The sequence below is a fragment of the Papaver somniferum genome, chromosome 8 (genome assembly GCF_003573695.1).
Source record: "Papaver somniferum cultivar HN1 chromosome 8, ASM357369v1, whole genome shotgun sequence".
Lineage (NCBI taxonomy): Eukaryota > Viridiplantae > Streptophyta > Magnoliopsida > Ranunculales > Papaveraceae > Papaver > Papaver somniferum.
The window spans coordinates 125722793-125735521 of NC_039365.1; the positions used below are offsets into that span (position 1 = coordinate 125722793).

General features: G+C 37.0%; 1 protein-coding gene and 1 pseudogene across 10 annotated transcripts; both read left to right on the plus strand.

The window, feature by feature from the left end:
* Window positions 1–703: 703 nt before the first annotated feature.
* LOC113302940 (protein STRUBBELIG-RECEPTOR FAMILY 7-like) lies at window positions 704–5797 on the plus strand. Of its 10 annotated transcripts, none has more exons than XR_003337209.1 (8): window positions 896–1287; window positions 3090–3152; window positions 3847–3969; window positions 4053–4106; window positions 4621–4763; window positions 4949–5084; window positions 5202–5352; window positions 5486–5797. XR_003337209.1 is itself a non-coding variant. In XM_026551913.1 (4 exons), the coding sequence occupies exons 2-4, from the start codon at window positions 5047–5049 to the stop codon at window positions 5522–5524; spliced, it is 228 nt and encodes a 75-aa protein (XP_026407698.1). In that variant the 5' UTR covers window positions 4621–4763; window positions 4949–5046; the 3' UTR covers window positions 5525–5797. The 10 variants fall into 10 exon arrangements, 1 of the variants encoding a protein (XP_026407698.1); XR_003337210.1 differs by having other exon boundaries at window positions 4057–4106; XR_003337205.1 differs by adding an exon at window positions 704–804 and having other exon boundaries at window positions 935–1287; window positions 3847–4763.
* Window positions 5798–5993: 196 nt separating this feature from the next.
* Window positions 5994–8135, plus strand: LOC113306005 (annotated as a pseudogene).
* Window positions 8136–12729: the final 4594 nt, after the last annotated feature.

A 12729-nucleotide genomic window follows, 5' to 3' on the forward strand; every position in this document is an offset into this window, starting at 1 on the left:
AAAATGAAGTGGTACGACTACATAAAACAAGTCACACATGATGTCACAAGTAGGGCTGCACATGGTTCGGTTTTTATCGGTTTTTGTCAAAACCTAAACCGAAATCAAAGTACTCGGTTTTCCAATAATGAAAACCAATGAAACCATATAGCATATTCAGTTTCATTGGTTTCGGTTTCTACTCGGTTTTGTTAAAAACCATACGATTTTTGGTTAAACGAATGATTTATAAACAATAATGTGCCAGTGCTTTATAGTTTACACAAACAGTACACTCAATACTACAAGCGGCAGAAAAGTTTACTGGCAACATATCAGAGGCATAAATGACGAGCAACTAAAATGACAGTAAAAGGCTTTAACTCGAATAATCCTCCTAAGAGTCCTAACCATTCATTAACTACAATTCATCAGTGTGAAAAGATTCATTCGGCTATGGTCACTATTAATCGGTTAACCAATTGGTTTTTGGTTCGGTTTTGAGATAAAACCTAAACTGAAACCAATAATTTTGGTTATCTGAAAATGACAACCATTAATAAACCATAACAATACGGTTTCGGTTCGGTTCGATTTAAAATCTTCAATTTTGGTTTCGATTTTCGCTTCTGGTTCGGTTTTGTGCAGCCCTGGTCACAAGACTCGCAGCTCACAACATATGTGAGATACACCGCTGATGTGACATACACCTGCCCATTATACATTAACATGGGATTTAAATCTCTACGTTTGTCTCGTTAGGCCCTCCAAAGACGGAAATCGCATTTTGATCAGATCTTGATTAAAGAAAATTAATTAAAGTTGGTAATAATACTTGGACTTTTTTTTATATTGAAAGCGAATACTTGGACTTGTTGATTATATGCATAATTATAATTAATGAAGAAGTGACTAATTATTTCTCTCCTTCTCCTTCTTGGTCTCCATGCAAAAGAGCGAAGGTCACACAAATTAAATATTCCATGGAAAAGTGCAGTGACAGTCGAACTCAGCGAAAAGGTAACAACCATGTGCAAGTTCAACTCAATCTAACCCGTTGAGTGACCAGGTCTGATTCATTCCAATAATATCCTCCCCAATCAACCAGGTAAACTACTCTGGTTAGGTTAGATTATAATGGATCGGCTGTTCAGAAATGCTCTGCATCTTCTTCAATTCCCCTAACGATACTTGTTGCGGGTTCTCCTTCATCTTAATCTTATGCAAGTTTGCAGAGAGCCAGTGACGGATGGATATGAATTCATCAAATCCGGATATGAATTCATCAACTCCAAATGGTATATATAGGTATTAATTTCTATTTAATTTTTTCATTTACATCAAATTGAAAGGTAATTGTAATTGGATTGAAGTTCTTATCACGACAAAGGTAGGGGTTTTTATCTTGAGTTTAATTTTTCTGTACCAAACTTTTTTCCCTAATTTGGTAATTTTTGTATTTAAATCCTTGCATGGGAACGGTTGTTATAAAGATTTAAAAGCTTATGGAATCATCCAAGTGTTGATCTCCACCTTTCTTTTTTTATTATTTGGTCTTGAATTAAGCTTTTGAACTTGCTTTTTACATGTTCGTCAAAATGACCCAGTGAACAATATTTTGAAACATGCAATGCAACCTGAACTTTTCATAAATTGATCGTGGTCAGTCGTAATTGCCGAGAGTGAAAGAACATGATTTTTTTCTCTCCATATTTATGTTAACCCCTTATATGAATTTGTGGATTCTTAATATATTTTTAGCCGTGACATTATGGTTGATCTTTATAAAAAATCCCATTTCTTCAAATCTTACTGACTAACTCTTTTGTCGGAAATTTTCTATGAATCTCTTTACGGTATCAGTACCAAGTCTATTCATACAACTGCTTCCCGGTTGTTTTTCTTTGCTGTTTCTGTTATATATTTCCGATCTTGTTTATTTTATACCGATGAAAGAAATTCATCATTTGGTTTGATTACACAATGATTTCTGACTCCTTTGTGTCCTTGGCTTATTATCTTGAACAAATTTGTTTTCCGTATCTTGATAGTTGAGTTCACAATAAATGAATTTATCTTTGCTTTTTGACAAAAAGGAAGTCCGTTTTTGGTTTTTAGTTTTGCTGGATCACTTCATGGATTTATGTAGCTAGTCATGCTATACATTCTCACTCTATGGCCAGTATTTTCACATTTGTGATAAGAAAATGATCTTAACTTTCCCACTGTTTTATTTAGTGCCTCTTCCGTACTAACTGTATAATCATTGTTAAAGTGAAAATGGTAGTTTTATTTCCCTTGTACTTTAACTTGGATTTATTTGTTTGTTATTATGTTTTCAAAAATGATTAACGCACCATGAATCTACACCGCGGGGCGCACCGTGGGCGTGCATGTGAGAGGGGCTGGTGGAGACCACTTCTGCCCGCACCTATCACGATGCTAAGCACGCGCATCGGGACCGTCCATTGCCCTCTCGGTGCATTTCACGGTGAGATGCTCCGGTCAACGTATCAAAGCTGTTATGTTTTTATACAAACTTTAGTAAAAACGGAAGGAATGGGTACTGTAATTTCTCTTTGTTCTAATTTGAAATGCAAGTGCTTGCCAATTTGGATTTTAGTAGAAGTTTTAAATTTTATCAAAACAAGAAGGAATCGGTATCCAATTTGAAGTACAACCGGTCATACTAATTTAGTTCTTTGATTTGGTCATGCCAATTTGAACGTGTTTGAATTTATGCCCAGTAACATGTTTGTATTTTATTTCTCTAAAAACTCTCCCGGCAATTAGGATGCAATGCCAGATTTTCCCTTGTTAGTGCCAGACACATAAACCAAGTGGTTTTTTTCCTTTGTATCCATTTGTTTACAGCTTTAAAGGCTTATTTTGCACTCCCGAAAATGTGTCCTGGTAAGATTTTGAGAAGGTTGCCAATGATTCTAAATTACTGAAGACTTTTGTTTATGGTTGAACCAATGTTTGTTTAAGGCTTTACATTTTGTAAATTATTTTAGCTGCTACTCTTGTCTTTGCTTTCATAATTTACGTCGACATCGCGTACAAAACTATTACATCCATCACTCCCTTTGGTTTTTTGTTTTCCATAGAGTACAAAGCGATGTAAGGTAGCAAGTTTCGGAAGACCTATGGCACGAAGTGGTTGACCAAAGGTTGGTATTGCTTGCATCTCTCATATGTATATCACAGGGTTGCAGGCGTACTTAGGTTTGTGTCTTTCTGTCTGTTTGCTTGTTCTTTTGTGAATACTACCCATGTAGTTGTGGTATATAGATGTTGTTTTTCATTTGCGGCAAATGATATGTTTGTCTAAGATTATTTCCCACCCTTAACTAATATTTGAACTTGTTTGATCCACGAGATTGAAAGGGGTATGATCTATTAATTTTGATGTTTAAGAAACAACATGTGAAACTCAACTTCTTTCTCCTTTAAATCTATATGTATTGGCAGCTGGTTTTATATCTCATTATGGATTTCTACTAGTTTATCTGACCAAGTGTGAGTTGTTATATGAATGGCGTACATAAACGTTGGTTAAATATTTGTTTTACATGAACTGTTGCTTTATGAAATTAAATTTTGATCTCTTCACTTACGTTGCTTTGAACTACTGTGCTTAACAAATGTTGCATTTTTAAAGTTTGGTGTGTACTTAACAAGTTTTATACCATTATATCTTCACTTAAGGATAGCTAGTATTAATCAGTTGGAACTTTTTAGATAATGCAATAACTATCAATCATCACTTTTTAGCGAATATTTTAAATTTCATAATTCTGTTTAGGGTTCAGGGTTGAATCTAATAAGATTCCTAAACAGTTATGTATTCTTGGTTACTTGCAGGTGAAGATGGCGTTGTCAATATACAGTAGCAAGACTACATCCTATTCGAATGATTCTCCTAAAGACAAAAGCCATTTGCACGATCAGAAAGCACATATAACGGCCATAATCCTATTAGGACAGGTAGAGCAGGCAGTACTATTATTTGTTTATAAAATATATTCTTATCATAAACTAATATGCAGCGACTACTAATTGTGTGCAAGAAAGGAAACTGGTCTGAAGCTATGACCACACCCAAAAATTCAAAGAATCGAGAGGTAAGCTGTCACCGAGGCGGATTCAAATGGTGGATGAAGCAGGGTTTGGACAACTATCTAACCTATGTGTGTTTCAAGCTGATAGGAGTTTGATAACAACGATGGCTCCATGAAACCAACTTATCTAGGCTATGTGTGCTCCAAGATGAAAAATAAGATGTCATTGCAATTTATGTGACCTTGTTAAAGAAGTACCCAATTAATATTATGCAACTGTATTTGATAGGTACCCAGTTTATATTATTTAACCATGTTAAAAAAGTACCCAATAAATAATTTGAGACCCCCTTAAAGAGGTACCCAATTTATATTATGCTACGGTGTTAGAGAGGTACCCTATTTCGGAAGAGTTCAACTATGTATGTACCTTAAACTCCTTTTGTGTTTATATAGTACATTCTATAAAAAAAAAAAATCCATAAGTATTAGTTATGTATTGATTGTGTATTCAATTATGGCGCTTATTTTGTTGGTTAATTGCATAACCTGTTTGCTGATAAGGTGAATTGTGCAGATGGCACAAACAAGGCTGGGGACCAGAAATTGCAAGACGACCTGGATAATTTATGGGCTTCGTATACGGAGGAGCAGAAGATGAAACTGGCAAAAAAAAAAAAAACGAATAATCAGGGAAGGAGGGGACAACACCCTCTACAGGTACTTAGTATCCTTAAGTACATACATTACAGTAACTAGTGATTTTTTGTCATTTGATCGAAGTCTTCATATCTCATTTTCTCTGGTCGAAACAGAATAAACAAAGATTTAAAAATAGAATAAAAGGTTTTGAGGAATAATTCTGGCGTGCAGCTTATTATCATTTAATTGGTGAACTTTTGCAGGATTATACATAAACACAGGTTCTGGATATAGTGCACCCGAAGTTTCTATATCTGGCCAATATACCCTAAAGAGTGATGTTTACAGTTTTGGAGTCGTCATGTTGGAGATTCTCACTGGTCGTAAACCCTTTGAAAGGTAATTTATCCAACACTAACATCACTGTAGTTTAGTTCCTATCATTCAAGGTTTCTTTCACTAGCTGATCATATTCTTAACATTATTTTTATATTGGATGCTCCTGAACAACTCAAGATCAAGATCTGAACAATCTTTGTTTCGGTGGGAAACACCTCAGCTCCATGACATTGATGCGTTAGATGACGTGGTTGACTCATCACTCAAAGGACCCTACCCTCCTAAATCCCTCTTGCGATTCGCTGACGTGGTTGCTCTCTGTGTCCAGGTAACAAGCCTATTTGTAGAGGAGTTGACAATCCTATTTATAAAAGAGTCTAATTTGCAGTTCTACAATTAGCATGTCAAATCTTAGCTACATGAATGGATTTCTGACGCTAGTTTCCAATTTAATTGTGCAGTCTGAGCCAGAGTTCCGACCACCAATGTACAGGCGCTAGTACGACTAGTGCAACGAGCTAACGTGAGCAAAAGAAATCTCGGAGAAGATCGACGATCAGAAGACCCTGATGTGCAGGATGACATGTATTAGAGAATTGCCTTTTGCAAAAAAAATATTTAGGCTTAGAACTCTTTTTTTGTTGATACTCATTTTCATTTTTTAGTTTATACAAAGGGGTAGGGGAAGTGTTCATCTACGGGAGAGATATTGAAATGTTATATATTGTGTTGTATCATTTATTTTCTGTTTTCCTTCCTTCAAATTCTTTGAATAGCCGACCCATTGAATTCTAACCTAACCAGAGTAGTCTTACCTGGCTGACTGGGGAGGGTATTATTGGTATGAATCGGACCTGGTCATTCGGCGGGTTAGACTGAGTTGAACTCGCACATGGTTGTCACCTTTCAGCTGAATTCGACTGTCACTGCACCTTTCCATGGAATATTGAATTTGTGTGACATTTGCTCATGGAAAAACATCACTCAACCAGCTTGCAAGAGCTTCCCATTGATGTCGATGGCAAGTATTATCAAATTCAACATAAACAACATAACAATCTTATTAACGTTGCTATCCGATATCTACCGTCCTTCTTACTAGTAACCTCAATTATCATTACATTTGTTCTTCTAAATGGTGCTCCTTTTCGTAGTACAAATAATAAATCTTCATATCTACTACCAACCTCTTCTAATTCTTCATCACCAGTAGTACTTCCATCTTCAATTACTTCACCTGCTTCTTCTTCCTTTTCTTCACGAGATGCAGTAGTCGACGAAGGGTTGAAAGTAAGTTTGGCCCCAAGCAGTGAGAATAAGCAGAAATGCGATCTTTTTAAGGGTACATGGGTCTGGGATGAAGAAAATGCTCCGTACTATACTAATGCTACATGCTCAGCAATACATGAGCAACAGAATTGCATAAAATACGAAAAACCAAACTTGGATTTTACCAAATGGAGATGGAAACCAAATGAATGTAAACTGCCCATTTTCGATCCGGTGGAATTTTTGGAGCTTCTAAGAGGAAAGCCTCTGGCATTTGTCGGAGATTCTGTTGGAAGAAATCAGTTTGCTTCCTTGCCAAGGTACGTACTACTACTTTTTAAAGTTTGAAACACTCATTTAACTTTCCATACATATTCTCGCATAGTTCTTTGTTGAGATTATTAGTCCCACGTTGTCTGCGCATTTAAGATCCTGCGATTTTAAAATCTCTTGGGACCTCTCCACTCATTGCCAATTGGTTTTGAGTTAGATGCCCGTATTCTAACATGGTATCAGAGCAGGCTAAATGCGACGAGTTATTTGACCGCGCCTTTACTACATGTCACCCAGTTTAATTGTCCACGTGTTAGACCCAACGAGGCTACACGTGAGGGGGCGTGTTGAGATTATTAGTTCCACATTGTCTGGGCATTTAAGATCCCGTGGTTTATAATCTCTTGGGGCCTCTCCACTCATTGCCAATTGGTTTTGAGTCCACGTGTTAGACCCAACGAGGCTACACGTGAGGGGGCGTGTTGAGATTATTAGATCCTGCAGTTTATAAACCGCAGGATCTTAAATGCCCAGACAATGTGGGACTAATAATCTCTCATTCATAAATCTGTGATACCAATATGATTTGCCGTGATAATTAACTGGCTTTCTGATCATTTCTACTTGGTCTAAATCTTGAATAGATAACAATCTCATTAATGTAGTTTGATTTTTCTTGAAATTTCAGGTAGGGTATCCAGAGGACCATTCCTACTCACCAGAGCCTCAAACCAAACGGCTGGTCTACACAAACTACAACTTCACCTTGTCTTTTGTTTTGGTCACCATATCTTGTGAAAACCAAAGAAAATGGTCCAGTTAATAGTGGTTCAACACTGAATATCTACCTCGATGAATTCGACGACGAATGGACTTCGCAAACTGAAAATCATGATTACGTAATTATCTGCTGGACACTGGTTCTTCCGCCCGGGCGATCTTCTATGAGTGGTAAACTCGTTGGATGCTTATACTCTGATGATGATAACGTCAAACATTTTGATCCCACGTATGGTTATGGAATAGCTTTTGCAACCTCATTCAGAGCTGTTAACAGCTTAGAAAATTCCAAGGGTATAGCATTCTTAAGAACGTTCTCAGTCTCACCATCGCATTTTGAGGGTGGGTCATGGAATGAAGGTGGGAATTGCTTAAAGACGAAGCCATTTTTGAGTAATGAGACGCAATTGCATGATCAAGATCTCAAGATGTATACGACTCAATTGGAGGAGTTTAAGGTTGCCGAGAGAGAGGGGCTGAAGAAGAATTCAGGGGTCGTCAACAATTTTAGATTGCTTGATACAACTCAAATGTTGTGGTCGAGACCAGACGGACATCCAAGTAGTTATTGGCAAAAGAAAGAAGAGGTTGGCAAGTACAATGATTGTGTGCATTGGTGTTTGCCTGGCCCTATTGATACTTTGAATGATATCTTGCTTGAGATGTTGAAGATCGAAACTAATTGAAAAATCATGTGTTGGAAGTCTTTTCTTTCTCAAGGCTGAAATCAGGTGCAGAGTGGAAAACTGCATGAAAATTATCAGCAGCACAAGGGAAGCAATTTCCACACAGGCAGTTTAGTCACGAATCACGAGAACCCTGATAAATCAAGCGAGGGGAACAATAAGTGGCGGTAGTGAGTGCTACAAGAAACGATCATTAGCTAACTTAGCTAAGACTGACCTTTTTTTTTCCACTCCTTTTTTGTATTCCGCAATAATTATGCAACATATTTATGCATGCAGTTTAAAATAAAGAGATTTTTAACTAAGGTAAAGGAAACTTGTCTCCACATGAAGGGAGGATGTTATTTGAGATTTTAATGAGTTGGTAATTTTATACAGCTAAAACCTGGTACTGCAATAATCTTTGTAAGGATCAATTACATGTTCGTTGATTAAAATTCAGAAAGAGCATAAAATTAATCAGATGTGTGGATTCATGTAAAATTGGTTATATTGTACCTTAGGTTCCAGAGAGTGAACTGGCTCTTAAAACACAGTTGTCCAAGGGTTTGTTTGAATTCTTGCACTGTCGTCAGACTGGTTAGCACACCGACAACATCTGGTACCCCGACGACATCGTTGTAGTTTTTCGTAGGTCATAGAATGATATTGCGACTTTACATCATGTACACATAATTAAAGTAATTTTCTGAGAAATGAATCTGCACAGTTGCTCCTAGGATTTGAACATGGAGTTTACGGTATATAATACTCTCTCCGTCCCACCATTAAGTGATCTAGTTCAAGTTTGCACAATTTTTAAGGTAAGCAAGGGGAAATGTATTTTTAAGCACTTTTTACAATTATACCTTTATGGATAATAAATAGTGAAATTTTGAAATGATTTATCTCTCAAACTACACCGCGGATGTTCGCAAACTTCGTATCATTGAAAAGCATTTTAAAACACCTACTTAACGAATATAAACATGACTATCAAATTATGCATATTTTTTATATTTCTTATAATCAATTAAAAGGATAATTTTAGAAATATATCTTTATTTAGTAGTATAGGTCACTTAATAGTGGGACAAAATTTAAAAGTAACTATGTCACTTATTAGTGGGACCGAGGGAATATGATAGTGAGGTAATAACGGAAGCTGCCCATCGATGATAGAACTATACTGGGATAGTTTGACCCTTTTGTAAATGGATCTAATTTTGATTTTATGAGCTATGCTACGATTTTTGATATCAATCTGTAACCACCACAAGAAGCATGGGGTGTACATGCTTTAGGTACTGATAGCATATACTGTGTGTGAGTTGTGTGTGTGTTAGGAGTTACTAAAGTGTGCCATAAGCACGTGCGAGTGCAAGAGAGAAGTCGAGTCAAGAAAGAGTCTATAAACTCATGTCATGTGTCTGTATTTGATATCTTCTTTTAATCATTCAATTGATCAAACCGCAACAATGTAGATATCAGGTTAATCCTATGTTACTATGGTATCAGACTCAGAAATTAATTTCTGAGGGTACCAATCCTAGCCTGTTTTCTCACAAAATAGTGAGTAGTGCAGCTCCGAGCCTGTAGGAAGTTTGATTTATTCTTTTGATTTAGTCGCATTTTATCTTTCAGTTCAGTAGAAGTAGGAGTCAGTTGAGTCCATGTTAGTGGAATAAAAGTAGGAAAAACTTTAGTAATTAGTTAGTCGATTGCTTAGTATAAATAGAGTTGTAAAGTCCAGTTGAAAAACACTTCACTGAAACTATTTTGTTCTGTCTTCCATTTGTTATTTCATTGAGATAATCTAATCAGTTATTCATCAGCTCTCTCTGTGTTTACAACTCTATCTCCCGATCTTCATTTGTGTTATGGTATACTAGAGCTAGGTTAGTGATAGAGTGATTGTTTCCTTGTTGCTCACAGAGTGTTTGATTTTATTACTCTTTGAATCTTTTTAGCATAGTTTTCCATTGCAGAGGTGCTGTTATAATTTCTACTGTTTTGATCAACATGGATAGTGGAAGTAATTCTCTTTCTCAGCTTACTGTGGAGAAACTTGTTGGCAATAATTACCAATATTGGAAGCTATTTATGGAATCTTATCTTCAAGGACAAGATTTATGGGAGTTGGTTTCAGGTGCAGAACGAATTCCAGTGGACAATCCACAGAATTCAGAGGCACGCCGTAAGTGGAAGGTCAGATGTGGGAAAGCTATGTATGCATTGCGCACATCGATTGGTAGAGAACTTACTGATCAAATCCGTGATAAGGATACACCTAAGAAGATATGGGATACTCTTACAAATTTGTTTACTAAGAAAAATACTACAAGACTTCAATATTTGGAGAATGAACTTGCTGTCATAAGTCAAGGTAATTTCTCTATTCCAGAATACTTCTTAAAAGTTAAGAATTTGTGTTATGAAATTTCAGAATTAGAACCAGATGATCCCATTAAAGAGCCACGATTCCGTCGTTATCTTATACGTGGTTTGAGGAAGGAGTTTATGCCATTTATTACTTCAGTACAAGGGTGGCAAGCTCAGCCCTCCGTTATTGAGCTAGAGAACTTGCTATCTAACCAAGAAGCATTAATCAAGCAAATGTCCAGCAAGCCTACTTACGAAGTCGAGGACGTGCTCTTCACCAGAGACAAGGGTAGAAACAAGCCCACTACAAAATCAACAGATGAACCTATAACCTGCCATAGATGTGGTAAGAATGGACACATTAAAAAGAATTGCAGGGCGAAAATTGCTTGTCAAAGGTGTGGTAAATCTGGTCACATTGAACCAAATTGCCGTGTAAAGCTTGCAGATGAAGATGCAAATGTTGTTCACGAAGAAGAGGAAGATAATCAACCAATTTGGGTGCAATGTTTTTCTATCGAAGTTGGTGAACCATCCACGAATGTAAGAAAGGGTTTTAATAATTCCATTGATTATAACAAAGACTGGATTGTCGATTCTGGATGTTCTCATCATGCCACCGGTAATGCTTCTCTTATCTCTGAAGTTCGTACACACCAAGGGCGGAGAGTTATTGTTACTGCTGATAACTCGCTACACCCAGTAGTAAAAGAAGGTCAGCTAACTGTGAAGGACAATTCTAATATCGATGGTGTTGAGTTAAAAGATGTTTATCATGTTCCGGGATTAAAAAAGAACCTTGCTTCGGCACCACAAATAACTGATTCTGGGAGGTATGTTTTATTTGGATGTTTAAATTCTTTCAAATTTCAAATCTGTTGATGCTGATGTTCTCTTTACTGGAAAAAGAAGAGATTCTCTATATGTTTTATCTGCTGGTGAAGCTTATGCTGAAAAGACAAGCCAAAATGCAAGTATTTCACTCTGGCATGCACGTTTGGGTCATGTTGGTTATCAGTTGTTGCAACAAATTTCCATCAAACAATTGCTAGAAGGTGTGACGGTATTTCAGAAGATGCATACAAATGTTGTATGTTCTGGTTGTCAGTATGGTAAGTCTCGTCGCCTTCCTTTCCAAAGTTCAACAAATCAATCCACTTCTTTATTTCAACTACTTCATTCAGATCTTTTGGGACCAACAAAGACACCTAGTTATGCCGGTTATCAATATTTGATGGTAATAGTGGATGATTTCACTCGTTTTTCTTGGGTTTACTTTTTGAAACACAAAGATGAGGCTTTTTGGATCTTTGTAAAATTCAAAATGCAAGTTGAGAAAGAGTTCGGGAAGCTGATTAAATGTCTATGTACTGACAACGGAGGGGAATTTATATCGTATGAGTCCTTCGAATATTGTAAAGAACATGGAATTCGTCGCCAGATGACATGTCCTGACACCCAGCAACAAAGCGGAGTTGCCGAAAGAAAATTAGCTCACCTTACTGAAATGTGCTTGTCATGGTTGCATGAAAAACAACTTCCTAGAGCTCTATAGGAAGAAGCTATTCAATGTGCTTGTCATGTGATTAATGGACTACCTCCATGGCCAGGTACTGATAAATCCCCTTTTGAAAATCTTTATGATATTAAGCCTAATGTGAATTACCTTCGTGTTTTTGGTTCACTTTGCTATGTTCATATTCCCAAGAGTAATCAAACTAAGCTTGACCCGAAAGCTAGAAAATGTATTTTTGTTGGATATGATTCGCATAGGAAGGGGTGGAGGTGTATGGATATTGAGACAAAAAAGGTTACTGTATCTCGTAACGTGGTGTTTGATGAAGTGACACCGTATGATGGTGTCGAAACTACTGTTTTAGATCGTTTTTCACTTGATACTGACTCTCGAGAGCAGGGGACTGACGATTCTACTTCTCGAGGTGGAGTTTCTCCTATTCAGCAAGATGTTCGCAGATCTACAAGAGAACGACGAGCACCAAGTCACCTATCTGATTATGAGGTTCAAGGTAATCACTTGTCTGTAACTTCTTGTTTTCTAATGGTAGTTACTTAAGAAGGTGAACCAAGGCATTATAACGAAGCTGAAGGAATTGCTGAATATGAAGTTGCGATGCGTGAAGAGATAGACGCACTGCATAAGAATTCTACTCGGGAGCTTGTACCGAAACCGGATGACGCTGACTTGGTTACTTGCAAATGGGTTTACAAGTTAAAGAAGAAGGCAGATGGCACTGTAGATCGTTACAAAGCTCGCCTTGTTGCACGTAATTTTTCTCAGCAGTATGGATTAGACTATGAAGAGACTTTCAGTCCTG